At 42.6% G+C, this 27,697-nt stretch overlaps 1 protein-coding gene across 1 annotated transcript in view; it reads left to right on the forward strand.

Moving 5' to 3' along the window:
* Positions 1-26,616, forward strand: part of TMC7 (transmembrane channel like 7) — a 120,696-nt gene extending 94,080 nt beyond the window's left edge. Inside the window, exons 12-16 of the mRNA XM_040356891.1 lie at positions 12,768-12,951; positions 13,311-13,441; positions 13,536-13,691; positions 21,107-21,185; positions 25,328-26,616. Coding sequence (XP_040212825.1) covers positions 12,768-12,951; positions 13,311-13,441; positions 13,536-13,691; positions 21,107-21,185; positions 25,328-25,390 — 613 coding nt within the window. The 3' untranslated portion in view covers positions 25,391-26,616. The remainder of the gene's footprint in view (positions 1-12,767; positions 12,952-13,310; positions 13,442-13,535; positions 13,692-21,106; positions 21,186-25,327) is intronic.
* The last annotated feature ends 1,081 nt before the right edge of the window (positions 26,617-27,697 follow it).

The raw sequence follows: 27,697 nt of genomic DNA on the forward strand, positions 1-27,697 counted from the left end.
CGAGAAAGATGGGCACAGAGCAGGGGGAAAGACAGCATGGGGGAGAAGACTTGCAACTCCCCTGCCTGCCCAGGTATAGGGTGAGGCATCGGAGCATTTCCCCCGAGTACAAGTACTCGGGGAAATGCTCGGTATCGGTACCGATACCGATACTAGTATCGGTATCGGGACATCCATAGTATTTAGGCATAAAGATGGGGTCCATAGGACAGTCAGTCTCTTGGCCGTGTTGGTGAAGTCCACTTGTAGCAGCTGCTGTGTGTTGCAGAGATGAATGCAGGTGCTTGTTTTCCCAAACAGGAAGTTTACCTGGAAACTTCCTGTTTGGGAAAACAAGCACCTGCATTCATCTCTGCAGCTCTAATGGGGTTGGAAGGAAGATTCGCTGCTTTAATCGCATCTTCCTCCCAGAATTGGCGGAAGCGCAGTAGGTCCCACTCCCCAGGCCCTCGACTAAGGGAACCGCAGTGGCCAGAGGAGGGTGAGGTACCCTCGGGGGACCAGGAAGATGGACAGACTGATGATTCCTCCTCTGAGGAATCAACTTTGGAGGAACCCTTTTCAGCCTCACAATCTGAGCAGTTGTTTTTGCAATCTCTTACAGAAATGGTCCGGTTTGCGTTTAAGTTGCCCTTAACCGAGTCGGCTGCAAGCCCCATTTCTTCTTTGAATTCCCTAAAACCCCTGCAGGTTCTGCATGCCTTTCCTGATTATCCATTGCTAGAGCAGCTTATTTATGCTGATTGGAATCACTCGGATAAGCACTCTCTGCCTCCTTAAATGTTTCCGGCTCTTTATCCCATAGAGGAAAAATTCACCAAAAAGTGGAGTGTGCCAGCAGTTGACGCTGATATCTCCTGTGTGAATAAAAGTCTAACTTGTCCAGTGGACAATATTCAGATGTTTAGGGATCCACTGGAATCTTTACTGAAAACCTCTTTTACTCTGGCAGGAGCAATAACTCAGCCTGCAGTAGCAGCAATAGGCATTTGTCAAGCTCTTAAAGATCAAATGAAGCAGGTGCTCAAGGTTGTTCCTGCCCAGCAGGCCCAGGGTTTAGCTGAGCTACCTAGGGCGTTATGTTTTGCAGTTGACGCTATTAAGGATTCTATTCATCAAGCATCGCGCCTTGCACTCTTGCTGGTGCATATGCGTAGGATCCTGTGGTTGATGCAGGGATGATTTAGATAAATACATCCAAAAGATCTCTAGTGGGAAAAGTACTTTTTTTTGCCGGTTATAAGAAGGAATAGACCTCCTTTTTGTTTAAGCGTGCCTCCTTTCCAGGGCCAGGGGCAACAGCCTCTAGGCAGTCGCGATGGCCTCCGCCACCAGGGTTAAGAGGTAAACCACAAAGCCTATTCTGCTACTGTTGCTGATTACAATCAACAAAAAGCTGGACCCAATAGTACGGAAAGACATTGCGTATTACATTTTGAAGCGGACAACCAGGGGGCCAGGTAAGGGGAGATAGGAATGTGAGTACCTCCCCCCAGTACATCAGCCTAGAATTCCTTTTTTGTTTGGTTTCCTGAATTTTTTGAACTATATCACTTTTTGATGGATACAAATGAACTGAAATGATTTAAAACCAGTACCCCACTGTAGAGAGACTGTAAGGAATGTAAAACAGTCACTGTTACAGGAATACAGCGTTTGTGGGATCCAGTGATAATATACTGCGGGTCGCAAAAATACAGGAAAAGGAAAGAAGAGGAAAGGAGCACCTGAATAAGGGAAAAATAAATATCTACAGGCAGGATATCAGTAGTGAAAAGGACTAAGGGATATATCCCTGCCCTCCACCCCTCCTTTTTTTTTTTTTTTTCCTATTTAGAAAAGATCAACTTCCAATGAAATGTGACATGGAAAATATGTTTGCAATACTGGAGAAATAGTTGAAGAGTTTGGAAAGCTCCTTGAAAAAAGAAATAGCCATAATCCACAATGATGTGGGACACTTACTCACGAGAGTGGAAAAGGTGGAAAATAAAGTAGATATACATACAACTACAATAAAGGAATTAAAAGGACAAATAAGAGCTTTAAAAACAGAACGAGAACAAGCATATAGACTGGAACAACAGGAAAATAAGAATAGGAGAAAGAATCTGCGAACAATGCCGCGTATAAAACGGTCGTTTTTCGGCATGAAAAAAATGACATTTTTCAGCATGTCCAAAAAACAAAGTTTTTCCAACTTCATCAATAAAAACGATGTTGCCCACACACCATTGTTTTTGAAAAATGATGAACAAAGCGCGGTGACGTACGACAGCACTCTGAAAGGAAAGTTCTATTCGCCTTTGGGCTGCTTTAGCTGATTCCGTGTTAGTAAAAGACGATTCACGCTTTTCTGTCTGTTACAGCGTGATGAATGTGCTTACTCCCATTATGAATGGTAGTTTTACCAGAACGAGCGCTCCCCTTTCATAACTCGCTTCTGGGCATGCGCGGGTTTAAAACTTCGTTTTAGCCCACACACAATCATTTTTTACAACCCGAAAAACGACATTTTAAAAAATGACATTAAAAAATGCAGCATGTTCGAATTTTTTTTTGTCGTTTTTCAGAAGCCGAAAAACTATGTGAAGCCCACACACGGTGATTTTAAATGACGTTTTTTAAAATGTCATTTTTTTTCATGCCGAAAAACGACCGTGTGTACGCGGCATTAGAGGACTCCCTGAAAACTCTCAGAGAGAAGATCTGACAGAAATAATGGTAAAATTATTTAACCCATTATTGGGAAAGCAAGAAGCAAATACCATAAAAATTGAAGGAGTCTACAGAGTACGGAGACCCATGGGAATCCCAGTAGAAAGTCCAAGGGACATCATAGTAAGAATCGAGAACCTAGAGGAAAAAAATCAAGTTTGGAGAAATATGAAGGGAAAGCCCCCAATAAAATATGAAATTTTCCCGGATTTATCGCAAGAAACTTTAAGAAGACGGATGTTAAAACCTCTCCTGAAAACTCTACAAGAACATGAGATTCAATATAACTGGGGATTCCCTGCATGCCTGATTGGCAAGAAAAACGGACACACAGTAAAACTCCGGTTCGTAGAAGAAGTACAGGAGTTCTGTGAAAAATTGGAAATTCCAGTGCCAGAGGGGAAGAAATAGCAGACAAAAGAAGAAATACAGGAGGATGAACACTGGCACTTGATCCCCAGGAGAAAGATATAAACATGAATTGGAGGAGAACTTGTAAAAAAGGATAACTAATAAGAAAATAAAATGGAGGAGAAAAGGAAAAGAAGACGAAAAGAAGGGCAAAAGGGAAAGCAGAGAAAGGGAAGGAATAGGAAACGGGGGCGGGGGGTAGGGAGAAGCGTATACGGAAGTAAAAAGGGGGTAGGAGACCTGGGCTTTTGGAGTGCCCTTGAGCCATCTCCCTATATATAATGGAGGTAGGCAATAGCGCCAGACAGTACACCAGCTCACCGTGAAATAACAGGCAGGGTAGGAAAGGGTGTAGAAACCTGATGAAGACCATGGGTCTAGAACATATGAAGAGAGGGTGGGAAGTTGGGAGGATTAGGGGGAGGGCACAAGGGAGGGGGGAATGGTTTGTCAAAGAAAAAAAAAAAGAGAGAAGAAAAAGTTTGTCCAGTCGATTTGCTGTCTCCAGAGGGGGAGGGAGCGACCCCGACACATATCAGGGCCTAGGATCTTTCCATCCCTGTACAAAGGGAAGAAACAAAGAGAGGAGGAAAGGAAAAAAGAAGATGGATTTGATAAAATTTATAACGTACAATGTTAGAGGGTTAAACTCTCCACAGAAGCGACATATGATGTTACGGGGAACTAGAAAGAATGGGCGCAGAAATAATATTTTTACAAGAAACCCATCTGGCATTGGACACTAATAAATTATACTCCAGGAAGATTCCTACATGGTATTACGGGGATTCCCCTACAAAAAGGGATAGCAATAGGCTTTGGAAACAATGTTGGCTTTGAGATAGAAGATAGGAAGGTGGATCCTGAGGGCAGATTTCTGTTCCTGAGAGGAACTATATCAGGCAAAAAATACACCTTGGCAAATGTATACTGTCCCAATAAACATCCTAAAAAATATTTGCTGGAGATCCAAAGGAACTGGGAGAATTTAAGAAAGGTCACTTAATGCTTTAAATTTCACCATGGATAGTAAATTAGACTCCACTTCCGGGGCTGTAGATAAGGAAAAAAAAGTATTAAGAAGGGTAAAAAGAAAACGATTTGAACGACAATTAGTAGACGTCTGGAGGATTCAACATCCTAACATAAAAGACTTTGCATACCACTCAAATCATAAAATTCTCCCAAGTGGATAAACCAGTGATATACAATTAGTGGTAATAAATCTTTAAAATCACCAAAAAGTATTGCACACATATTATAAGTCCATTAAGAAAGTGTTTGACTCTTTCTAATAAAATATATACAAAGCAAAAAAGAAAAAAAATTGCCCCAATTGAAAAAACCCAAATAATGTGATTAATTTCCAAAATCCATCCACCAACAAAAAACAAAATATTGCTGTAAAAGGATTGTTGTCCAGACAGTGCAAACTTGTTCCTTCACCATATGCAAGGATAAGACACCCAAAGTGCACAGAAGGGGAATGTGCTTACCAGACTCAATGGATCTTTTTGATTAGAAAAAGATCTCATGCGCTTAGCAGGAGCGTGCCTGCACACTTGGCCATAAACGGGAGATGTGGGTATTGGCTCAAGCCCTCCATTGCAGAGATGGAACATGGAATGAAAAAGCCAAAACCTCCATAGTGCAAACCACTTAATGACAGAACAAAAAAGGCCAAATGGCCGCTTACATTAAAAGGTGCCCAACCCGGCACTGGGGCTGCAGACTCGTAAGGAAAAGCACTTGTGGTTCCTCCACTTCCTCGACGGCGTGCGTTCCACCAGTCGGAAGCTCAAGCCAGATTGCCGGATGTGACGTAGGGAGTACACGTGACCAGGCTGCGCCGCGACGTACGTTTCGTAAAATAACGTCTTTAAGCAGGCGTGCCTGGTCACAAAAAGTCACGTGATTTAATCCTCAGATGGAAGGAAGGCGAGTTAGTGTGAGCCAATAGTAAATCTTACTCAACTGCAACCACAGTTCCGACCTGCGCCAAATGCCGGATACACACAAATGCCTTGTAAAAATCTCCTAATTGTACACATAAAAACATTTAATAAAACATTCAATCAGCGGACGGATAATTAGTTAGGCAGGCATTAATATTATACGGGCAATAATATTAGAAACAAACCATACATTTACATATAAAAAAACAACTCCTAAACCCACAAGAAAACCCACGAGAAAAAGAGGAGAAAAAATTTGAATATGTAAATATTCTCAGTACTCCCATTATTCCACTAGATGGAGACCTCTAAATGGATACTAATAGGAATACTAGAAATACACCCAATAATTTTACGAACAATGAATATGAATTTTGAAGGTTCCTATAATTAATTGAACCCATATTAAATCTTAAATGGGTTAAAAATTAATTCCATATGGTAACATAGAAAATGGAGAATAATTAGTTTTCCATTTTACCCTCCCTAATATGTAAACACTAATATATAATAATTGATAATAAGTCCACACTCAATGTAAAATATATTAAAATAACATCTACATTTTCTAAAAGGATGTTAATTTATACCAAACATCATTCATTGGATAAAAAAACTATTTAGATCCATTTCGAAATTTAACCCATAGGGCTGCATACTTTGAAGTTTATATAGCCACCTGGTTTCATTTTGGGAGACGGCTCTAGTCATATGTGTTCCTCTCCAGTGGATAGAAATTTTGTCTATACCATAAAATTTGCACACACCAGGGTCACTCTGATGGTGGCTTTTAAAGTGTCTGGACACACTGTGCTTTGGAAATCCCTTTTTTATATTCGCTAGATGTTCATTAATTCTTACTTTAAACGCAGGCGTCTCAAACTGGCGGCCCTCCAGCTGTTGCAAAACTACAAGTCCAATGAGGCATTGCAAGAATGACAGTTACCAGCATGACTCCCACAGGCAGAGGCATGATGGGACTTGTAGTTTTACAACAGCTGGAGGGCCACCAGTTTGAGACCCTTGCTTTAAAGGGTCACTAAAGGAAAACTTTTTTTGCTAAAATGACTGTTTACAGGGTATAGAGACATAAAAGTTAACTGATTCCTTTTAAAAATGATTACAAATAGATAAAAAATAAATCATATGTGCCTGTAGGTTAGTTACTTTTAAACTGTTTTCATGTTCCTGTGAACTAGAGAGACACACAGAACAAAAACAAACAAATCCAGGGCAGTGTTTTGTTTTTACAATGAATCTGATTGGTTCTGTTAAGTTTTAGACACACAGTAATGACAGCTTAGACCTACAGTGAAAAGCTCCCAGTACGATGGTTGTAAGGAAAAAGACAACCAGGAAGTGTGGAGATCAGAGCAGAATTACAGCCACTTCAAAGCAAAAACGAACAATAAGGACGTGAAACCAGTACTGCAGTAAGATAAAGGAAGCTATTTAGCTAAAAAAAAATTCCTTTAGTGACCCTTTAAGTTGGCGTATGGTTCGGTGTAAGGGCTTACCTTGAGTGGAGTCCATTTTGCAGAGTTGTAAGCTCACCCTTGCAGGTACACACAGCCCATGGTAATAAGGTAAGACACTACCTGGGCTGTGTGTCTGTGCACGGGGGCTAGATAGGGATTTGCCAAGGATAGTCAAAGTATAGCCGGGGTCCAGGATTCCAGAATTCAGAGTAAACGATAAACGTAGCCAGGGTCAGAAGCCGGGGGTCAGTCTTGTAGCTGAAACAAACACAGGAACCTTTGGCACAGACAGGACAATCACAGAACAATGAACTGACAAATCCCTCAGAGTGAGGCAGTGCTTTATACCCTGGTTGATTGGGTAATCTGCCTCAGCTGGACCAGGATAGACAGGTGCAGATTGCAGGGAGATCCAAAGACAGGCAATCAGCACATAGTTCAGAACCAGGCTTCGATGGACAGCAAGCAGAATATCACCTGAGAAGTGGCTCAGAGGCAAAGACCCGGAGCAGCAACGGAGAGGTCCTGGGTTCAATTCCACCCAGAGCCACTTGGGGCGTAACCACGCCTCGCTGTCTGTTTGGCACGGTAGCGACCGTGACAGTTCCCCCCCCTTAAAAACGCCCTCCGGGCGTTGGAAGGAGCTTCCTCAAAGGCACAGTCTGTAACGTCCAAACCACCCTCTTCACTAGAGTAGCCAAACACATCGTCCGACAGGAGAGATATGTTGCCATAGGCATCCATGCCATACACACAGTTCTCATCCAAACCATGGGGAAACAAAGCACCAACGACAAAGTCCGAAGACTTTTCCTTTTTCTTTTTGGACTTCGTTGCTTTTGAAGTTCTGGTAGGGGGTGCACTCACTGCTTGTAAAGCTCGTTCAAACACTACTAGATCCTGTTTACGGACCATGATACCATTCGAGGCATATGTGCAGTCAGGGGGAAGAATTTCACTTGGGGACACAGGAACTGGAGACACAGGAACTGGAGACACAGGAACTGGAGACACAAGAACTGGAACCGGAGACACAGGAACTTGGGACACAGGAACTGGGGACACAGGAACTTCAACTGGAGCCGGAACTGGAGACACAGGAGCTGGGGACACTGGAGACACAGGAGCTGGGGACACTGGAGACACAGGAGCTGGAGACACAGGAACTGGGGACACTGGAGACACAGGAACTGGGGACACTGGAGACACAGGAACTGGGGACACAGGAACATCAAGCTGCATAGCAGGCAAAGATTCTGGGGTAGCAGGAAGGGTCCCAATAGTACCCAACTGAAGAACCCTTGGCCGAGGTGGGCGAGTTGGGCAGAGAGATATAAGGTGCCCTCTTACACCACAGTAAAAACAAAGACCATAGCCTCTCCTCCGCTCTCTTTCTACCTTAGGCTGCACCGGATGGCCCCGATCTGCATGGGTTCCTCATCCTCCAAGGTAGGCGTGTGTGCATCCACAGGAGCGCCAAGGCTTTGTGGTGTTGGAGCTTCATGGCTGGGCACATACAGAGCTTCATAGCTTGGCACATACTGGGCTGGCTTGATGTCATATCTGTACTGGGGATTCCTGTCCCTGGATACCCGTAGGCCACGTGAACCGAGAGCGGACTTGGGAACACTGGTTCTCTTGGAAACAGAAATGTTAGAGTCCAGAGCAAACATGAAAGTTTCCTAGGTGTCCAAGACTGGACTCTTTTCCTGCAACAACTGATGAGCCCAAGATTTGATTTGCCCTGTGAGCAGGTTGATGGAAGCGCGAACCTTAACATAGTCCGTGGCATAGGTCTTAGGTTTAAGAGTAAACAGCTCACAATCCATCTTAAAACACAAGAAGGATGCACGGCTACCATCAAATTTCTCTGGCATAACGACAAACGGCTCAGGACATGCTGGTTCCGGGGCTGGGCGTGCTGTCCCTTTAAGTAATTGAATTTCTTGCTGTATTTCCAGAAAGGTATGGCCCAGGCTGGAGACTTGCAGAGCCAGGGAGGTGAGCATTTTGTACAACTCTGCGGACTCCATGTTATGGGTCAGTTCATTATGTAAGGGCTTACCTTGAGTGGAGTCCATTTTGCAGAGTTGTAAGCTCACCCTTGCAGGTACACACAGCCCATGGTAATAAGGTAAGACACTACCTGGGCTGTGAGTCTGTGCACTGGGGCTAGATAGGGATTTGCCAAGCATAGTCAAAGTATAGCCGGGGTCCAGGATTCCAGAATTCAGAGTAAACGATAAACGTAGCCAGGGTCAGAAGCCGGGGGTCAGTCTTGTAGCTGAAACAAACACAGGAACCTTTGGCACAGACAGGACAATCGCAGAACAATGAACTGACAAATCCCTCAGAGTGAGGCAGTGCTTTATACCCTTGTTGATTGGGTAACCTGCCTCAGCTGGACCAGGATAGACAGGTGCAGATTGCAGGGAGATCCAAAGACAGGCAATCAGCACATAGTTCAGAACCAGGCTTTGATGGACAGCAAGCAGAATATCACCTGAGAAGTGGCTCAGAGGCAAAGACCTGGAGCAGCAACGGAGAGGTCCTGGGTTCAATTTCACCCAGAGCCACTTGGGGCATAACCACGCCTCGCTGTCTGTTTGGCACGGTAGCGACCGTGACATTCGGCCAACATACTGGAGTGAACAGGGGCACTCGAGAACGTATGTAACATGGTCAGAGGCACACATAATCAAAGGTTTAATTTTAAATGGTTCTTTAGTTATATTTGACTGAAAATTAGTGATCTTTTTAGGATCTCCTGATTTTTCTCGTGGTTTTACACTCCTTACATCTAGTGCAATGATGGAAACCAGACCCATCTAAAAAGGTAACCAATTTTCTAGGAGGATCTGGTACATTAGGAGCTATTTGGTTCCTAAGACCAGGGGCTCGTCGATAAATGAACTTAGGTTTGGAGGAGATGGTAGATTTTAGGTCATTATCTTTGAGCAGGATGGGCTAACACTTTTTGAAAATAGCTTCTACTTGTCGGAACTGTCTATGAAATCCCGACACAAAAGCCAGTTCACCCCCAAATTTATTTTTCGGCTTATGTACCAGCAATAATTCCCTATCCGTTAAGGCAACCTAAGATTTCACTTTCCCCAGTAATTCAGCATTATAACCCTTTTCTAGAAATTTACCCGGATATTTGCTTGCGACTCAAAATCATCATTGTTTACACAATTGCGTCTCAATCTCATGTACTGCCCTTTAGGAACAGCTCCAATCCATTTTTGCTTTGTATATTTTTCTTTAGAGTCAAACACTTTCTTTGTGGACTTATATTATATTATGTGTGCAATACTTTTTGGTGTTTTATTTTAAAGATTTATTACCACTAATTGTATATCACTGGTTTATCCACTTAGGAGAATTTTATGATTTGTATTTTTCTCACTTTAGTATATTTAATATTTATGAGTGTTTCTTATAATCACTTTCTAGCGCCCTCCTTTTTCACATATCTCTTCGTAGTAAGAATTCTATTTTTTACTATTAGAGGAGCAGCTTAATAATTTTATTGAATTAATCACTTTTAGATAATTGGCACGGATTTATTATTTTTAAATCAACAAGAAGTTAGACAACTTTGTGTCAAGGACAAGGGATCCACTCGCATACGGGATGCATTGGTAACCCCTTGGGATCAGTTTTGCCTGATCTATGCATTTCCCCCCTGTTCAGCTGCTACCACCGCTTCTTCACAGGGTCAAGGAGGAAAGGGAAACTGGTGGTTCTTGTACCCCCGGCATGGCCCCGGAGATCCTGGTATACAGAGATCGTAAAGATGGCAGTAAGTGAACCATGGACCCTTCCGCCACATCCAGACCTGCTCTCGCAGGGACCAAAACTCTAAATTTAACGATTTGGCTGCTGAAACCCACATTCTTAAGAATCTGGGACTTTCAGGGTCGGGGGTATCTACCCTAATTAATGCAAGGAAACAGTCTTCCAGAGTCATATAATCTAGTCTGGAGGACATACGTTTTTTGGTGCGAATCCAAGGGTTGGCATTCTCGGAAGTATGTCATTGGTAGATTTCTTTCTTTTCTGCAATTGGGGGTAAAAATGAAGCTGGCCTTGAGTACCATCAAGGGTCAGGTCTTGGCCTTGTCAGTATTGTTTCAAAGACCACTTGCTGCGCATTCTTTGGTCAGGGCCTTCATGCAAGGGGTAACTCGTATTAATCCGCCAGTTAGGTCACCCTTGTGCCCATGGGACTTGAATTTGGTGTTGTCGGTATTACAGAAACAACCTTATGAGCCATTACGCCATATTCCCTTAGTCCTTTTGACAAGAAAATAGTCTGGTTGCTATATCCTCTGCTAGAAGTGTATCAGAATTGGCTGCTCTTTCTTGTAAAGAGCCATATTTAATTATTCACAAGGTAGTGTTACATCCTCATCCAACCTTTCTACCTTACGTAGTGTCGGGTTTTCATTTGAACCAAGATGTTGCTCTCCCTTCATTTTTTCCAGAACTTTGTTCTGCGGAAGAAAAGTCATTACATTCTCTGGATGTAGTGAGAGCGGTTAAAGCTTATCTGAAGGCGACTGCTCAGGTTCGTAAAACTGATGTTTTGTTTGTACTGCCTGAAGGCCCCAGAAAGAGGCAGGCAGCATCAAAATCTACTATTTCAAAGTGGATTTGGCAAGTTATTCAGGCTTATGGTTTGAAAAGCAGAGTTCCACCTTTTTCAAGTTAGAGCGCACTCTACCAAAGCAGTTAGTTCTTCATGGGCAGTGTATCACCAAGCCTCGATGACTTTGGTCTTCAGTACATACATTTACTAGATTCTATCAGGTGGATGTAAAAAAGGTATGAGGATATCGCCTTTGGGCGTAGTGTGTTGCAGGCAGCAGTATAGGTCCTCGCGTCTGATGACGCCCTACTCTATTTTGTGTCTCCCTCCCCTCAAATGGCATTGCTTTGGGACATCCCACATAATAATTACTATGCAGCTCTGTGTCATGTGATGTACGAAAAAGAAAATGGTATTTTCATAACAGCTTACCTGTAAAATCCTTTTCTTGGAGTACATCACGGGACACAGAGGTCCCGCCCCTCTTCTTGGGATACTTATTGCTTTGCTACAAAAACTGAGGCATGCCCTGTATCGGAGGGGTTATATTGGGGAGGGGACTTCCTGTCTTGGGTGTGCCAGTGTCCATCACCTAGAGGTGGCCTATAACCCACATAGTAATTGCTATGCAGCTTTGTGTTTCCCGTGATGTACTCCAAGAAAATGATTTTACAGGTAAGCTGTTATAAAAATCCTAGAATTCAACCCCCCTACCCCCACTCATATGTTATAGTTTGCACAGGGCAAAAAAATGTAATAATTGGTATCCTATGGACATTTTAATTTTTTTTTGTACTGGGGGGGGGGGGGGGGGGGGGGATACATCAAACAATTAGGCCTTGTACACACGATAGGATAGCCAGAGGACAACGGTCTGAAGGACAGTTTTCATCAGTCCAAACCAATCGTGTGTAGGCCCCATAGGTTATTTATCCTTAGGTTAAAAAAATTAGAACATGCTTTAAAATTTAACCAATGGACTGGTAACCGATAGGTCAAAACCGATCGACGCATGCTTGAAAGCATTGAACTTCGTTTTTTTCAGCACGTCGTTGTGTTTTACGTCACCGTGTTCTGACACGATCATTTTTTTAACTGATGGTGTGTACGCACGACGGACCATCAGTCAGCTTCATAGGTTAACCTAAGACAACGGTCCTTCAGACCGTTGTCCTCTGTCTTTCCTATCGTGTGTACAAGGCCTAACACACAAATAAAGAGGGTTTGCAAAGCAACATGGGAAGGTGTGTGTTTGTTTTGTTTTTTAACCAGAAAAATCTGTTTCACTCCACTCACCCTTAAAAATCAAATGTTTTAAAACAAAACTGGAGGTACATTCAGCCAAGCAACGATCCACCCAATCCCACTTCATACTTTTTACAAAAGCCATACCTCTTGGAGGCCTGCACAGCTACACTGTAGAGCGGTATGGATTTGATCAATGTTAATGTTTGAGGTTTTGACTCTCCGCTGCTTGGTTGGGTCGAAATGATGTCACTCCTGTGTATGCGCATCATCCTGGCACAAAGATGCCGCAAATGTATTCTGAGCATGACATGAGTTGACTGAGCTGAGTTGTCTCACATTTAAGCAATGTTTTTTGATGTTTAGGTTGCTAGTCACTTATTGCTCATGTAAGCCAGCTAAGTGGTGGGGCCAGCAGGAGTTCGAAATTCCAGCAAATGTACTTGAAATTGTGTATGGACAGACCATCTGCTGGATTGGAACCTTCTATTCTCCGCTTCTTCCAGCTATAGCAACTTTAAAGTACTTCATTATATTCTACATCAAAAAAGTAAGTTTAGCCATACATTTAATCTATGATTTTATGCATTTGTGTGTAAATACAGTAAATCACATCTGTGCAAAAATTGCCCACATGTGGCCCAATTATCTATCGTATTAGATTATTTTTAGATTTTCGTTGCTTTATCATATGTAGAAAAAATGTCTTTCACTGTTGAATGGTATGTGTTGAGATACCAAATGGATGTGATGAAATTCAAGTTATTAGAAGATCACTGTGCTGAATGTGTGCACATAATTTTTTTGGGCTTTGGGCAGTAGCGTATAAAGCTACATTTTGTTATAAATCAGGTTGGCCGATTTATTATGATCGAGCATCCATATCTTATAACTTTTCTCCCCCCTCAGATCACTCTAATAGAGAACTGCAGGCCAGCTACCAGGCCTTTCAGAGCCTCAAGGTCTACTTTCTTCTTCCAGGTGATATTGCTAATAGGCCTTGTCCTTGCCTGCATCCCTGTGGGGGTTGGAATTGCGAGGTATAAAAAAGTTGTCAGTTTTTGTATTTTTTTTTCTTTGTGTACCTCTCATCTTGGAAATATAGCTCATATACAATTGTCTTTTAATCTGCAGCATACCAGCTTCCAAAGCATGTGGCCCGTTCATCAACTATTACACATCATGGCAGATCATCCCCGCCACTGTAGATTCCTTTCCCGACGGCCTGAGAAAATTTATTTATGTCCTTTCATCTGAATCCTTTGCTGTTCCATTTTTCCTGTTGTTATGGTATGTTTTTATTTCATTATATACATTTTCCGGTTAAAAAATAGTACGGTTCAGCATGTCTCGCACAGACACGCAAAATAATATCCAGCATATTAGAACCCAGTCAAATTTGAGAAATGTAAGTGCCACATCCCTAACTTAAAACTGACAACAAAAATACACTATGGTCTGTCATGGGACTTTTGAGGCACAGCATTTATTTTACTGTTAAAAGCATTTTATAAATGTATAATCAGTATCAACTCGTATTGCACAACAAGAGTACATCATGATAAAATACAAAATGGGGGGAAAAAAAATCTCACATTGGTAATTTGCATGTATTCGTCTTTATCGTCCTCTTCGTTAGGAGCCACCAATATAGACTTTGCATTATATTCAATCTAGATGAGAACAATTGTGAAAAATCACATTTTAACCACGTAAAGGAGTTAATGACTGTTTACAGGGTATAGAGACATAATAGTTAACTGATTCCTTTGAAAAACGCTTAAAAATAGATAAACAATCATATAATGTACCTTTAGTTTCAGTTTAGTTTTTGCATGTTATGCTGCCTCTGTGCTGTATAGAGCCATAGAGAAGTGAGGGTTTGAAAACGAAACTAGAATCTCCCAGTACTGTGGTCCAAAAGAAACAGACAACCAGGAAGTGTCCAGAACAGAGCAGAATTACAGCAACATCAGAGCAAAAACGAACAATGAGAACATGAAACCAGGACTGCAGTAAGGTAAAGGAAGCTATTAAGCTAAAAAAAAAATTCCTTTAGTGACCCTTTAAGGACCGAGCCTCTTTTTTTTAGACTCGGTGTTTACAATTTAAAAACGCGTTTTTTTTTTTTTTTTTGCTAGAAAATTACTTGAAACCCCCAAACATTATAATTTTTTTCTAACACCCTAGAGAATAAAATGGCAGTCATTGCAATAATTTGTCACACCGTATTTGAGCAGCGGTCTTACAAGTGCACTTTTTTGGGGAAAAATACACTTTTTTAATTAAAAAAATAAGACAACAGTAAGGCCCCTTTCACACTGGGGTGGGAGGTGTGGTGGCATTAAAGTGCTGCTATTTTAAGCAGCGCTTTACCGATAATTTCGCTGCACTATTCGGCAGCTAGCGGGGAGATTTTTACCCCCCGCTAGTGGCCGAAAAAAGATTTAAAAACCACTGCAAAGCGCCTCTGCAGAGGCGTTTTGCCGGCGGTATAGCCACAGTGTCCCATTGCTTTCAATGGGCAGGAGCGGTAAACACACCGCTCCAAAGATGCGGCTAGCAGGACTTTTTTTTCCCGTCCTGCTAACGCACCATTTCAGTGTGAAAGCCCTCGTGCTTTCACACTGGAGAAACAGCTGCCGCTGTTTTAGGTCGGTTTGCAGGCAATATTTTTAGCACAATAGCGCCTACAAACCGCCCAGTGTGAAAGGGGTCTAAAGTTAGCCCATTTTGTTTTTATAAATTGTGAAAGATAATGTTACGCCAAGTAAATTGATACCAAACATGTCACGCTTCAAAATTGCGACCGCTCATAGAATGGCGACAAACGTTTACCCTTAAAAATCTCCATTTACCAAATGACCAATTACCAAATTTCAAGCACAAAAACATTCAGCTTTCATAAACCGGGGGCCAAACTTTACCCCTGCCCCCAGATCCACATTACAAGAAAGTATTCTATGGCCGGAAAAGAGAATAAGGAACAGATCATACTCCTCCACCCCCAAAAACTCTGAAAGAAAGAAAAAAATCTATTCTGGATGGCACCGTATCCTTTTCCGTATGTGAAGCAATAGCCCCCTTCTGTTTCCACTGCTGCATCCTTCAGCCTGATATCATTCACCAGGTTGTTGAGCATCTTATGCCGAGTACACACGATCGGTTCGTCTGATGAAAACGGTCTGATGGCCCGTTTTCATCAGACGAACCGATCGTGTGTGGGCCCCATTGTTTTTTTTTCCCCCATCGGTGAAAAAACTTAGAACCTGTTTTAAAATTATCTGATGGTTAAAAAAACGATCGTCTGTGGGGAAATCCATCGGTTAAAAATCAACGCATGCTCAGAATCAAGTCGACGCATGCTCGGAAGCATTAAGTTCATTTTTCTCAGCGCGTTGTTGTGTTTTACGTCACCGCGTTCTGACGCGATCGTTTTTTTAACTGATGGTGTGTAGGCAAGACTGATGAAAGTCAGCTTCATCGGATATCTGATGGAAAAATCCATCAGACCATTTTCATCGGATGAACCGATCGTGTGTACAGGGCATCACTTTCAACCCCATATATTCCAGCAACACAGACAAACATCTGCCTTGCACCATCTCTTCATGAGACACCACTTGCTCATTAACATTATTAATTAGAACCCCCACCCCCTCAGATTTAGAGGCACTACAAGGGGCCCACACCGCAGTTCCCTTCTTCCATTCCACAATCCCACTTAAATCTTCCATACCACACTCCTGTAAACAAATAACTCTCTGCCTTAACAGAACAGATAATCCATGATCAAAGCATTCCTATGACCGGATTTCAAGCTCCTAACATTGACTGAGCTGATGGTAAGAGCCAAAACCCAAAAATAAGGCAAGCCATCATAACTACTTCCTTAGCTGAGTCTCTATCATCTTCTGCCTACTCCACGCCACAGGCGAACTGGCAGATTCTTTAGAAACCCCAGGCAACACGATCTCAAGAGATCTCTCCTCCTCGCTCTCAAACTCCTCCCCCCTCCTTTCAATGCCACTTACCAGTAGAATATGCCTCAGATCCAGGAGACAGGGCTACTCGCTGACCACACTCCAGGCTCTCCAAACCCTCCACTCTTCCTCATCCTTGTCCTCAGACCAGGGAAGACACTGAGAATGGACTGGGATTGGCCATCCCCCCATCGGTCCTGTCCACTCCCTCACCCCGAATCTCTGCCCCCTCCAGGGGATCTTGAAACCATCACTCCTACTTTCATACCGTCCTCTTCCCAGGGGGGAAATCAAAGCCACACCAAGACCACCTGCGTGGTCTGCCCCACTGCCCTCCACAGCTCTAGGGGTTGCCGCGCCAGGACCAGTAGTGACAGCTGCCACCGCTATGTCACTGCTGATCTCCTGCACACCACCACTCCTCCCTGTGTCCTCGAGCAGAACGCTACCAGTCATTGCATCGGGGTGCCCGCTGTCAGGATGTCCCTTTTATCAGGGACCCGTCCAGCCTCCTCCCCCACACCGCTGCCACCTGACCTTTGTTCCTCCCCCGTATCGCTCTTCTATCTGCCACAGCATACCTTCTTCTTGCATAAGGCGTAGGCTTGGCATTGCTTTGCCAGATGGCCCGATCTCTGGCAAATCTCACACGTTCTGCTAGTAGAGCACTCGCTAGCCGTGTGTCCAACCTGTTTGCAGAACCTGTATTTCTCCATGTCACATTCTAAGCTAATATGTCCATACAGAAAACATTTTCTACAATATTTAGGCTGCCCCTGGTAATACACATGGCCCCTTTTTCCACTGATTGTGAAGACTGCTGGTGGGCGTCTCACACCACCCACAGTCCTTGTCCACCTTGAACCGACACAAGATCTGGACTGGGAAGTACAGATTCTTTGATCTGTTCATTACTTTTTCTCCCCCTCTCATTTCCTCACAGTAGCTCCCCAAAAAGGCTCTTACATTGACGGATCTGAAAAGGGCTATACATATGAAATATAATCCTCCTTTCCTCTTCCGTCGAGAGTGGGATCACCTGCAAGCACTTTAACACCTCATCCTCTGTCGTCTTCTTGGCCAGCTTATGCACATTCCAGCACACCTCGGTAGAATTAAATGTTACGTCTTAAATCCCTTGTGCAGGAAAATCTTGCAAACGCAACACACCCCTTACATTTACATTAAAGGCCTCCGTCACAACGTCAACCTCAGTCATCTTCAAGGTAAGGTGAGGCAAGTCCACGGTTCGCCATCTTTTCAAAAAGGGAAGGTGCCCCTTCACTTGCCTAGGCTGCAAGGCGAAGCCCCCAGAAATTCTCTCGTCAAAGACCAGATGGAGTAAAACGTGTGTGTGTGTATATATAATATATACTGATATACCCAAGCCTCGAAGAATCGGAGATGGAGGGGGTCTGGTTGCATTGGCATCTGTGTGGGGGTTCCCCTGTGACCCTGCTGGGTGATGTAGCATTTGCTGTTTCCCCTCCTCTCCATCCTTGCTCTTTGGTTCCCTCTTCCCCCCCCCCCCTTTCTATTTCAGCATGTGGGAATGAGGTCCTCTATGCAAGGAGTGTATTGTTGAAATGTGATTTTCTGACAACTTATCTCATTTAGATTGCATTATATTTAAAATCTATATTGGTGGCTCGTAACGAAGAGGACGATGCATGTATGCATGCAAACAAATTACCAATGTTAAAAAAAAATTCACATTTTGTATTTTATCATGGAAATTGTTCTGCAATAAGAGTTTCTATTGATGTATATATTTTTTAAAACCATTATGAATTAATAAAATGCTTTTAACAGTAAAAACTAATTCAGAAATGACTCTGCCTCTCAAAACCTGGGCTTCAACAGCCATACCGTAAAGCCAGCAACTGTGAAGCGGTGTGGAACACCAAACTGCTGGCAGACAGCCCATAGGCTTTTCCAGATCTTCTATCCCAAGGAGTGGTCAGGTCAGAGATTTAGGGTCCCAGGGTTTGAGGTTGAAATGGGCTCCTGGATTGGGTCTGACCTTGGAGGTTAAAACCTGGGAGTAATGAAAAAAATTCTAATAAGCCACACAGGGTGGAGGAATCTTCCCAGCTTGAGGCTTAAGCTTGCTATACACTGATGGTGTTTTTTCTAAAAAAAAATCTGACTATTTTTTCAGCCTGCAGGTTGAATGAAAAAGAACTGTGCCTATTTTGACAGCTGGACCTGCCGATGGTCAGAATACCCAAACAGCAGCTACATTTGATTGGATGCAGCACATTTTTGGTTAAAAAATGGCTACTTCAATTTTTCAATCAAGGGATGTTGGGTGGAAAGCAGCCAACAGGGCTGCCCACTAAGTGAAATAAGGTTGGTTGCCCAGGAACCAGCTCAAATATATTTATGGCCAGCTTTTAGGCTTATCTGCTGGGACAGATGAGTACTTTTTACCCCCAGTATGAGGGAATACTTTCATCCTCAAAAGGCATGTGCAGCAAACGATTTTTACAAGCAAAAAATAAATAAACTTGGGGGCAAAATAGAGAAATTGGCTAGTAAAACCGTTAAGCGTGAATTTGTTCTCTACAAAGACCCTACCAAAATTTTACACATGCTGGTAGAGGGAGGGGGTTAATATTGTGTTTTTTTCTACTACTGTCCTTATCATCCTTTAGGTGGCAGTATAACTTGATTGCCTCAGAATCATTTGTCCCTTTAACCACTTAAGGACCGGACCAATATGCTGCTAAATGACCCAAGGGGTTTTTACAATTCGGCACTGCGTCGCTTTAACAGACAATTGCGCGGTCGTGTGACATGGCTCCCAAACAAAATTGGCGTCCTTTTATCACCCCAAATAGAGCTTTCCTTTGGTGGTATTTGATCGCCTCTGCAGTTTTTATTTTTTGCGCTATAAACAAAAATAGAGCGACAATTTTGAAAAAAATGCAATATTTTTTACTTTTTGCTATAATAAATATCCCCCAAAAACATATATAAATTTATTTTTTTCCTCAGTTTAGGCCGATACGTATTCTTCTACCTATTTTTGGTAAGAAAATCGCAATAATCGTTTATCGGTTGGTTTGCGCAAAATTTATAGCGTTTACAAAATAGGGGATAGTTTTATTGCATTTTTATTATTTATTTTTTTACTACTAATGGCGGCGATCAGCGTTTTTTTTCGTGACTGCGACATTATGGCGGACACTTCGAACAATTTTGACACATTTTTGGGACAATTTTTCACAGCAAAAAATGCATTTAAATTGCATTCTTTATTGTGAAAATGACAGTTGCAGTTTGGGAGTTAACCACAGGGGGCGCTGTAGGAGTTAGTGTTCACTTTGTGTGTGTTTACAACTGTAGGGGGGTGTGGCTGTAGGACTGACGTCATCGATCGAGTCTCCCTATAAAAGGGATCACTCGATCGATACGCCGCCACAGTGAAGCACGGGGAAGCCGTGTTTACATATGGCTCTCCCCGTTCTTCAGCTCCGGGGAGCGATCGCGACGGAGCGGCTATAAACGAATAGCCCCGCCGTCGTCCCGGATCGCTCCCCGAGGGAATCCGACCGCCGCATGTAGCGCGGGGGGGGGTCCCGATCGGACCCCCGACCCGCGGAAAGGCAGGGACGTACAGGTACGCCAATGTGCCTGTACGTGCCATTCTGCCAACGTATATGTACATGCGGCGGTCCGGAAGCGGTTAATGAACAAAGGAAATCTGTTTTATACCATAACTGTCAGTGGACATAAAAATAAATCCTAGTTGCCAACATTTGAAATAAATTAGGAGTGACATGAAGAGCTTGAGAAGAAAAGTGCTGCCAGGGCCAGCAAAGTTTACCCCAGTACCTGTCAGGGCAGATAGTAACCCTCTGCACAATAACCCCCAGAAAGTGTCATGGCAAGCAATAATTTTTTTTTTGTTATTTGGATTATCACTAAGCATTTTTCGCTTTTGTTTTGTTCTGTTTTTTATATTGTACCACCCACACACTATTATTATTTATTATTGACACCAGTTTACACTCTACACTTTAGGGTGGCGCCACCACCTGCTTTTCATATTATTTCATACCCTTCTCCATTTTGTGGGGATTTTTTTTGCAGGGGCAGCCCCTCACACCTATTATATATATATTTTTTAATCACCTGAGAGTCTATCTGAGGGCTCCAGACTATTTTTAAATATTCTGTGGCGCAGATTCATATTTCCTTTCCCAATAACCCCCAAGCTCTGCACAATAATAACCCCCACCACTACCAAGAGTTCCCTCTTTACCCACTCAAGCTCTTCATTTGATTGCACCAGCCCATGCATAATGGCTATTGACTCTAGGGCTGGCACATCAATCTTCAGGGGACGGCCTTGAGCCAAAAAAAAATGTTTGGTCTTCAGGAGCTGCCAAATTACTCTAAGGTTATAACACAGGTAAAGAATTGCCCTGTCTGGCATGATTGCTATATGCTAGAGTAAAAGTCAAAGTCGGTGACTGTTGATAAATATATCAATATTGTTGCAGGGCTGGCACTTGCTGCTGATGGGGATGCTAGGGGTGCTATAAGACTTTGAGGGATGCTATAGCACAGCTAAGAAATCCCCTGGCAATGCCACTGATTTAAATACACTGAAAAGACTATGCATTATAGTTAAGATACTACAGTACTTGCCTATCCTACACTGCTTGTATTTTATGTGCCATTTAAAAGTTACATTTTTTTCTCTCTCTGCAGTCTGGTCATGTTCTATTTTATTGCATTGGCTGGAGCCCACACGAAAGTGGTCGAGCAGCTGCAAGAACAGCTGGTCATGGTAAAAATTGCACTATACAAAAATAATTTACTGCATTCTTATAAGCTAAATTTTACAAACTAAATGTGTTATCATTAACTGTTGTGTGGTGTTTTTCCTTTTTTTTTTTAAATGGGTTCCTCAAAAGAGATTAAGTATTGCCATCACACTAAAAATCTAAGCACAGGCAGTGGGGGCAACCCCTGTGCCCCCCCCCCCAATCCATGTGCCTGGCCCCTAATCTACATACGCATGTATTTCAATGGGGTGTTTTTGTTTTTGAAGCACATGTTTAGAGCCTGAGGCTTTAATTGGCTTAAAAAAAGGATAGTGGCCCAGAGCACTTGCTGCCTGCAAGCTGTGATTTCTGTATGGACTCCGCCTCCTGAAATTCCTCCTCTCAGCACCTCTATAGTTCAGAAGGCAGACTTTGTGAATTTTGTGACACAGCAGTGTCAACCCACAGGGTATAGTAAATACGTGTCAGAATTCAAATGTAAATGTGTGGAATTGTTCACAAAGTACCGTATTTATCGGGGTATAGCGCGCTCCCGCGTATAGCGCGCACCCCTAAAGTTGCCCGAATTCCTGTGGAAAAAAGATGTTTTGTACTTACAGTTTTGGTGTCTTGCGTGGCGTCCATCGGCGGCCTCGTCGCGTCCGTCTGCGGCTTCGGGTGTCCTCTTCGTCGGGTCCGGCGTCCTTCTGCGGCGTCCTTGCGTCCTCCCCCGCGCCGAGTTTGAATACTGCGCCAACATATACCGAGCGCAGTACACTCGTGTATCGTCGGGCAGGCTCGGCAACTCTTGCGCTGACGTCCTGTACGCTCAGGACGTCAGCGCGAGAGGCGCCGAGACTGCCCGAAGATACACGAGTGTACTGCGCTCGGTATATGCCGGCGCAGTATTCAAACTCGTGGCGGGAAAGCGGGTATCCGCGTATATCGCGCACCCACGATTTTGCCCTGATTTTCAGAGCAAAATAGTGCGCGGTATACGCTGATAAATACGGTAAGTTTACAAACCTCAAGATTGTTCAGGTAAATAGGAGTAGCCTTGAAATAATTGAAAGATAATGTGGATATTAATGCTAATAATTGTACATTTTGACCATAGGTATGCTTTAATTCATTGCTTTCACAAAAGACACTATAGATATACAGTGAAATTCTGATTTATCAGGATTAAAGGATCACTAAAGGAATTTTTTTTTTTTAGCTAAATGGCTTCCTTTACCTTACTGCAGTACTGGTTTCATGTCCTCATTGTTTGTTTTTGCTTTGAAGTTGCTGTAATTCTGCTGTGATCTCCACACTTCCTGCTTGTCTGGCTCCTTATGAAAAATCTCATGGCAGCTTTTTACTGTGGTCCAAGCTGTGTGTCTAAAACTCCTCAGAACCAATCAGATTAATTTTAAAAACAAAACACTGCCCTGGATTTGTTTGTTTTTGTTCTGTGGGTCTCTTTACTTTACAAAAACATGAAACCAGTTTAAAAACGAAAGTGAAACTAAAGGCACATTATATGATTGCATTTTATCTATTTTTAATCATTTTTAAAAGGAATCAGTTAACTTTTATGTCTCTATACCCTGTAAACAGTCATTTCAGCAAAAAAATGTTTTTCCTTTAGTGACCCTTTAATCTTGTGTTCAAAAATATTCCCAAACTCTTTCTAAAAAGACCCTGAAAGAGTTTGGGAACATTTCTGAACCTACTCTTTATCATGGATGGGTAGAATTGCTACAATAAAAATGACCTTACTATCAAAAGTGTTCTACTACTTCCAAACCTTACTTGCCAACATCCCCTCCCCGTCTTTAAAAATTTCAATCTCACATTATTAAATATATCTGGGGTTCTTGGGGGTCTAGATTTGCCCAAAAGACAGTCTCATATCAGTGGGTGGATTGGGGGTCCCAAACCTTTTTGAAGTACTAAAGGATGGCACACTTGACTCAACTGATCCAAATAATTTCACCCATAAATAAACCAGACTGGATAAGCATTGAGGGCCAGATTCACAAAAGAGATACTACGGCGTATCTCCTGATACGCCGTCGTATCTCTGAGAGTTTCTATGTGGCTGATTCATAGAATCAGTTACGCATAGATAGCCCTAAGATCCGACAGGTGTAATTGACTTACACTGTTGGATCTTAGGATGCAATACTTCGGCCGCCGCTGGGGGGAGTTTGCGTCGTTTTCCAGCGTCGGGTATGCAAATTAGGTGTTTACGGCGATCCACGAAGGTACGCGCGTTCGTCGCAGTCTCTTACGTCGGTTTTTCGCGTCGTAAGGTTAAGAGTGCTATTTACATGGGGTAAAATTACTCCTCCATGTTTAAAGTATGGCCGTCGTTCCCGTGTCGAATTTCAAATTTATTTTTTTGTGTGTAAGACGTCCGGGAATACGAAAGTACGTTACGCACGTTGCCATTCAAAAAACACGTCGGAGCGCCGTAATTTCACGCAATGCACGTCGGGAAATTTCCTAACGGAGCATGCGCAGAACGTTCGGCGCGGGAACGCGACTAATTTAAATGGTACACGCCCCATTTGAATTAGGCGGGCTTGCGCCGGACGTCTTTACGTTACTCCGCCGCAAGTTTGCACTCAAGTGCTTTGTGAATCAAGCACTTACGAGGAAAACTTGTGGCGGTGTAACATAAAGGGGATACGTTACGCCACCGCGCGGCTACGTGAATCTGGCCCTGAATACCTGCCAGGCACACTTCACACAATAAACCTCCTCATGCGGCTATCATTGGAACAATGAAACTACCATAAGGTGATCTTATAACTCACATTCTCTTCACTATCCCTATTGGACAGTGCCTGTAAATTGTCTACACTCAAGTTGTGCATACTCCAGTAGCTCCACTTTTTTACCAATCTTGCATTCCCCCACACTTCTCCAACTCTATCAACTAAAATGGTGCCTAGATAAAGGACTGTACCATATAGGACACATTATTGGACACAGAAGTGTTGAAAACCCCAAATACTTCTCACAAACGCTTGAGATGCCCTCCTCAGAAACATTGTGCAAAATATTTTTGACATTACAGTGAGTTCTGTTTTTGAAAAGAGAGGGACACCGTGGTGGCATGTCAGTGTTTATACCAGATGTTTTTCACCTTTTTAACTAAATCACTTGGCATGGGAAGCTGATTTAAATTTGGAGACCAATAAGGCAAACTGGACCTCTTGGACTACTAGAATACACAAGAGCATGTTAAATTTGACCCCAATTGAAGATAGCTACATTTTTCTACTGCCTCTAATCATGCCTCTTAGCTGGTATCTCTTGTTCTCTAATATAGCTCTAAATGATTTGTGATTAATGTCCTGTTGGCATTGCCTCCAATGCCTCCAAAGACATGCTGGTAGGTAAATTGGATCTTGTCCTAATTGGCCCAGTATATATATATGTATATCTGTGTGTATGACTGTGTGTCCGAAGCGTGTCGAGATCCTACGGGGTAAAATGACCGCACCAGCCAAGCATACTCTGGCTGGAAAAAGCGCCCAGAGGCGATTCAGTTCGCATGAGTAGCGCTATACAAGTCATTCATTCATTGCTAATTTAGGTACTTGGGGTGGGGCTCCGAGCATCTACTGAGGTTGATTTGCTCTTTCTCCTCTGCACTGGACCAATAGACTTGGAACCTACTCTCTGACCCTGAGATTGACTCAATACTGCAATACTGTCAAACTTTTGCTTGATATGCTTTCATTTTTACCTTTTTCAATCACTGGTCTTGAAATGGGGAAAAAAATACTTGATTATTTTACTCACCAAAAACTAGACCAGTTCAGGTAAAAATTTAAATTTTCCACGGGAGATCTGCATTGCTTTATATATTGCCATTTCAGTTTTACGGACTTATGTAAAGTAGAATTCCAATTGAAAGGTTTTCTTATTTATTATAGAAAAAATGGGGAATGGTCAAAACCCATGTTAGGTTTTGTCTGCGCACCCTGTGATCCATTAATGTTCAATGACCGAACAAAGAAAGTTGTGGCTGGAATTTCATTTCAATATAGTATTAGTTTTTTTTTTTTTTATTCTAATAAATAAGTCAACACATCACACAAAAAGTATGTTACTAATTTACAGTTTATCTAATATTTTTGTATTTTTTTGTTTTTGTTTACTGTAGGAGAGCAGAGACAAGATTTTTCTGATCAGACGTCTGACTGAAGCACATAGCATTTACATTTGACAGCTTTGTTGTAGTTGAAACGAATTGTTACATTGCTCTTTTTAATTAATTTATTACTGTGACATGTACTCAAGAGAATAGTTTACCTCTGCTTTTTTCTTGTATTATTAAAAGAAGGTTTCCACTTGTGGCAGAGTACATTTGCATCCTCACTGATGCAACAAAAGCCTGCAAAATAACCGTTTTGGAAAGCGAAGACTTTCCTTTACTGCCAAATGGCTCTGCTTTTCTTGAATGAGTTGAAGAATGGCTAAATGCATTCAGTGAATGGCAGTCCACTGGTATAGTGCTGAAACAGTGGGGATTTAAGATGAAAGACCTTTATTACAGATGGCCACCTCTTGGATTTTACATTTCATTTTTTTTCTTCCTATGTCTAGAGAAATATGAAAACTGCCATTGCGGTTTCCTGAAAATGCAGATTACCTGACTGGTATCGTAGGCTTCAATATTTTTCACCCACTATAAATTAATATGCAGATTAGGAAAGTCAGATTGAAGCCATTTGTGTCTACATCGTAGTTTTAGGATTTCAATTCAAAGTTCCAAAGCCAAGAAGCATGACAGCTAGGCAGCTTGCATTTTCAGAAGCAGAGATCAACAATGGCAGCCTCAATGCTTTCCTGGCCACAGGTTTCCTTTAACTTATATTGCACTAATAAAGGCAGGAACACCAATGCTGGTCATACACATTTTCAACCAGTACCCATTAGCAAAACAAATTAGTGGGTCAAGGCAACCTACAAATATCCTTTTTATTTAAAAGTTGGTGGTTGCATGCCCTGTACTGTTCAGTTATTTTGTAAATTCAAAAGCTGGCTGAAATGACTACACAATTGCCCCGTGTATGAACTGTATAAGGTAGAGTTGTGTTGGCTACTGGGACATGGCTCAGTTGTAGAAGATGAGCCCTTAGTGAGTTCCTGGATTCCTTTAGTTGCACAGAACAGGGTTTCTGCTTGAATTAAGGTAATACTATTGTTCAGCATGATTTTAAGTGTTGACTTAAAAAAAAAATTCATTAATTTTATATAATAGCGAATTGTATTTTTCATTATTTTAATGCTGACTAGTAAAGAAATGGTTGCAGGTTTATAGATTAAAAAAAAAAATTGTAAATACTGCTGTCAACACACATAAATGTGTAGTCTACAAAAGTGGTATAAGTATTATATCTCAAGGGTGCTTTTTTCTTTTAAAATAAATTCTGTTAACCATTTCATAAATGTTTGTTTATCAAAGCTAACCTTAAAGGGGTTGTAAAGAATACATTTTTTCCCTAAATAGCTTCCTTTACCTTAGTGCCCATCGTCCATCGGCAGCCTCGTCCGGTCCGCCGTCCTTCTGCGGCCACCGTGGTGTCCTCCCCGCTCGATCCCCGCTTCCCGCGCTGTGTTTGAACCACTGCGCCGGCATATACGGAGTGCAGTACACTCGGGTATAGTCGGGCAGGCTCGGCTCCTCTCGCGTAAAGGACGCACAGGACGTGACCGCGAGAGGAGCCGAGCCTGCCCGACGCAGCCGACTATGCCGGCGTAGTGGTTCAAACACAGCGCGGGTATCGGCGTATATCGCGCACCCACTATTTTGCCCTGATTTCCAGGGCAAAAAAGTGCGCGGTATATGCCGATAAATAAGGTACCTCATCCTTCGATTTTGCTTTTAAATGTCCTTATTTCTTCTGAGAAATGCTCTCTTCCCGTTCTTCGGTCTGTAACTCACCACCGTAATGCGAGGCTTTCTTCCTGGTGTGGATAAAGCCTCTTGAGGGGGGAGGGGGCGAGAAGGAGTGTCAGGACGCCCACTACCACACAGCTCCTTTCTCTATCTGCGAAGTAGAGAGTGTCCTGACTTGCCTGCTCGCCCCTTCCCCCCTCAAGAGGCTTTCTCCACACCAGGGAGAAAGCCTTGCATTACTGTCTGGAGTTAGACAGAAGAACAGGAAGTGAGGATTTCTCAGAAGAAATAAGGACATTTAAAGGCAAAATGGAAGGATGAGGTAAGTGAAGGAGGACTGCACTAAGGTAAAGGAAGCTATTTAGGGGGGAAAAATGTTTCCTTTACAACCCCTTTAAGTTTCACATTTCTAATGCAACATACTACAAGTATTGGGCCTTTTAAACAACACAGGATTGTGTTGAACAGTGACTGATTGCAGACCTAAAAGTTGTCTTTGTTTGCTAGAATAAACCTTTCTACTTTTCCCTCTACTTCACTTATACATTGGCCTCACTGCCTTTCTATTCCAGTTACTGTATGGCCTTAAGTGTATATAAAGAGGTTATGCTTTACAGTTGCAGTGGCAGC

The sequence above is a fragment of the Rana temporaria genome, chromosome 6, assembly GCF_905171775.1.
Source record: "Rana temporaria chromosome 6, aRanTem1.1, whole genome shotgun sequence".
In the NCBI taxonomy this organism is placed as follows: domain Eukaryota; kingdom Metazoa; phylum Chordata; class Amphibia; order Anura; family Ranidae; genus Rana; species Rana temporaria.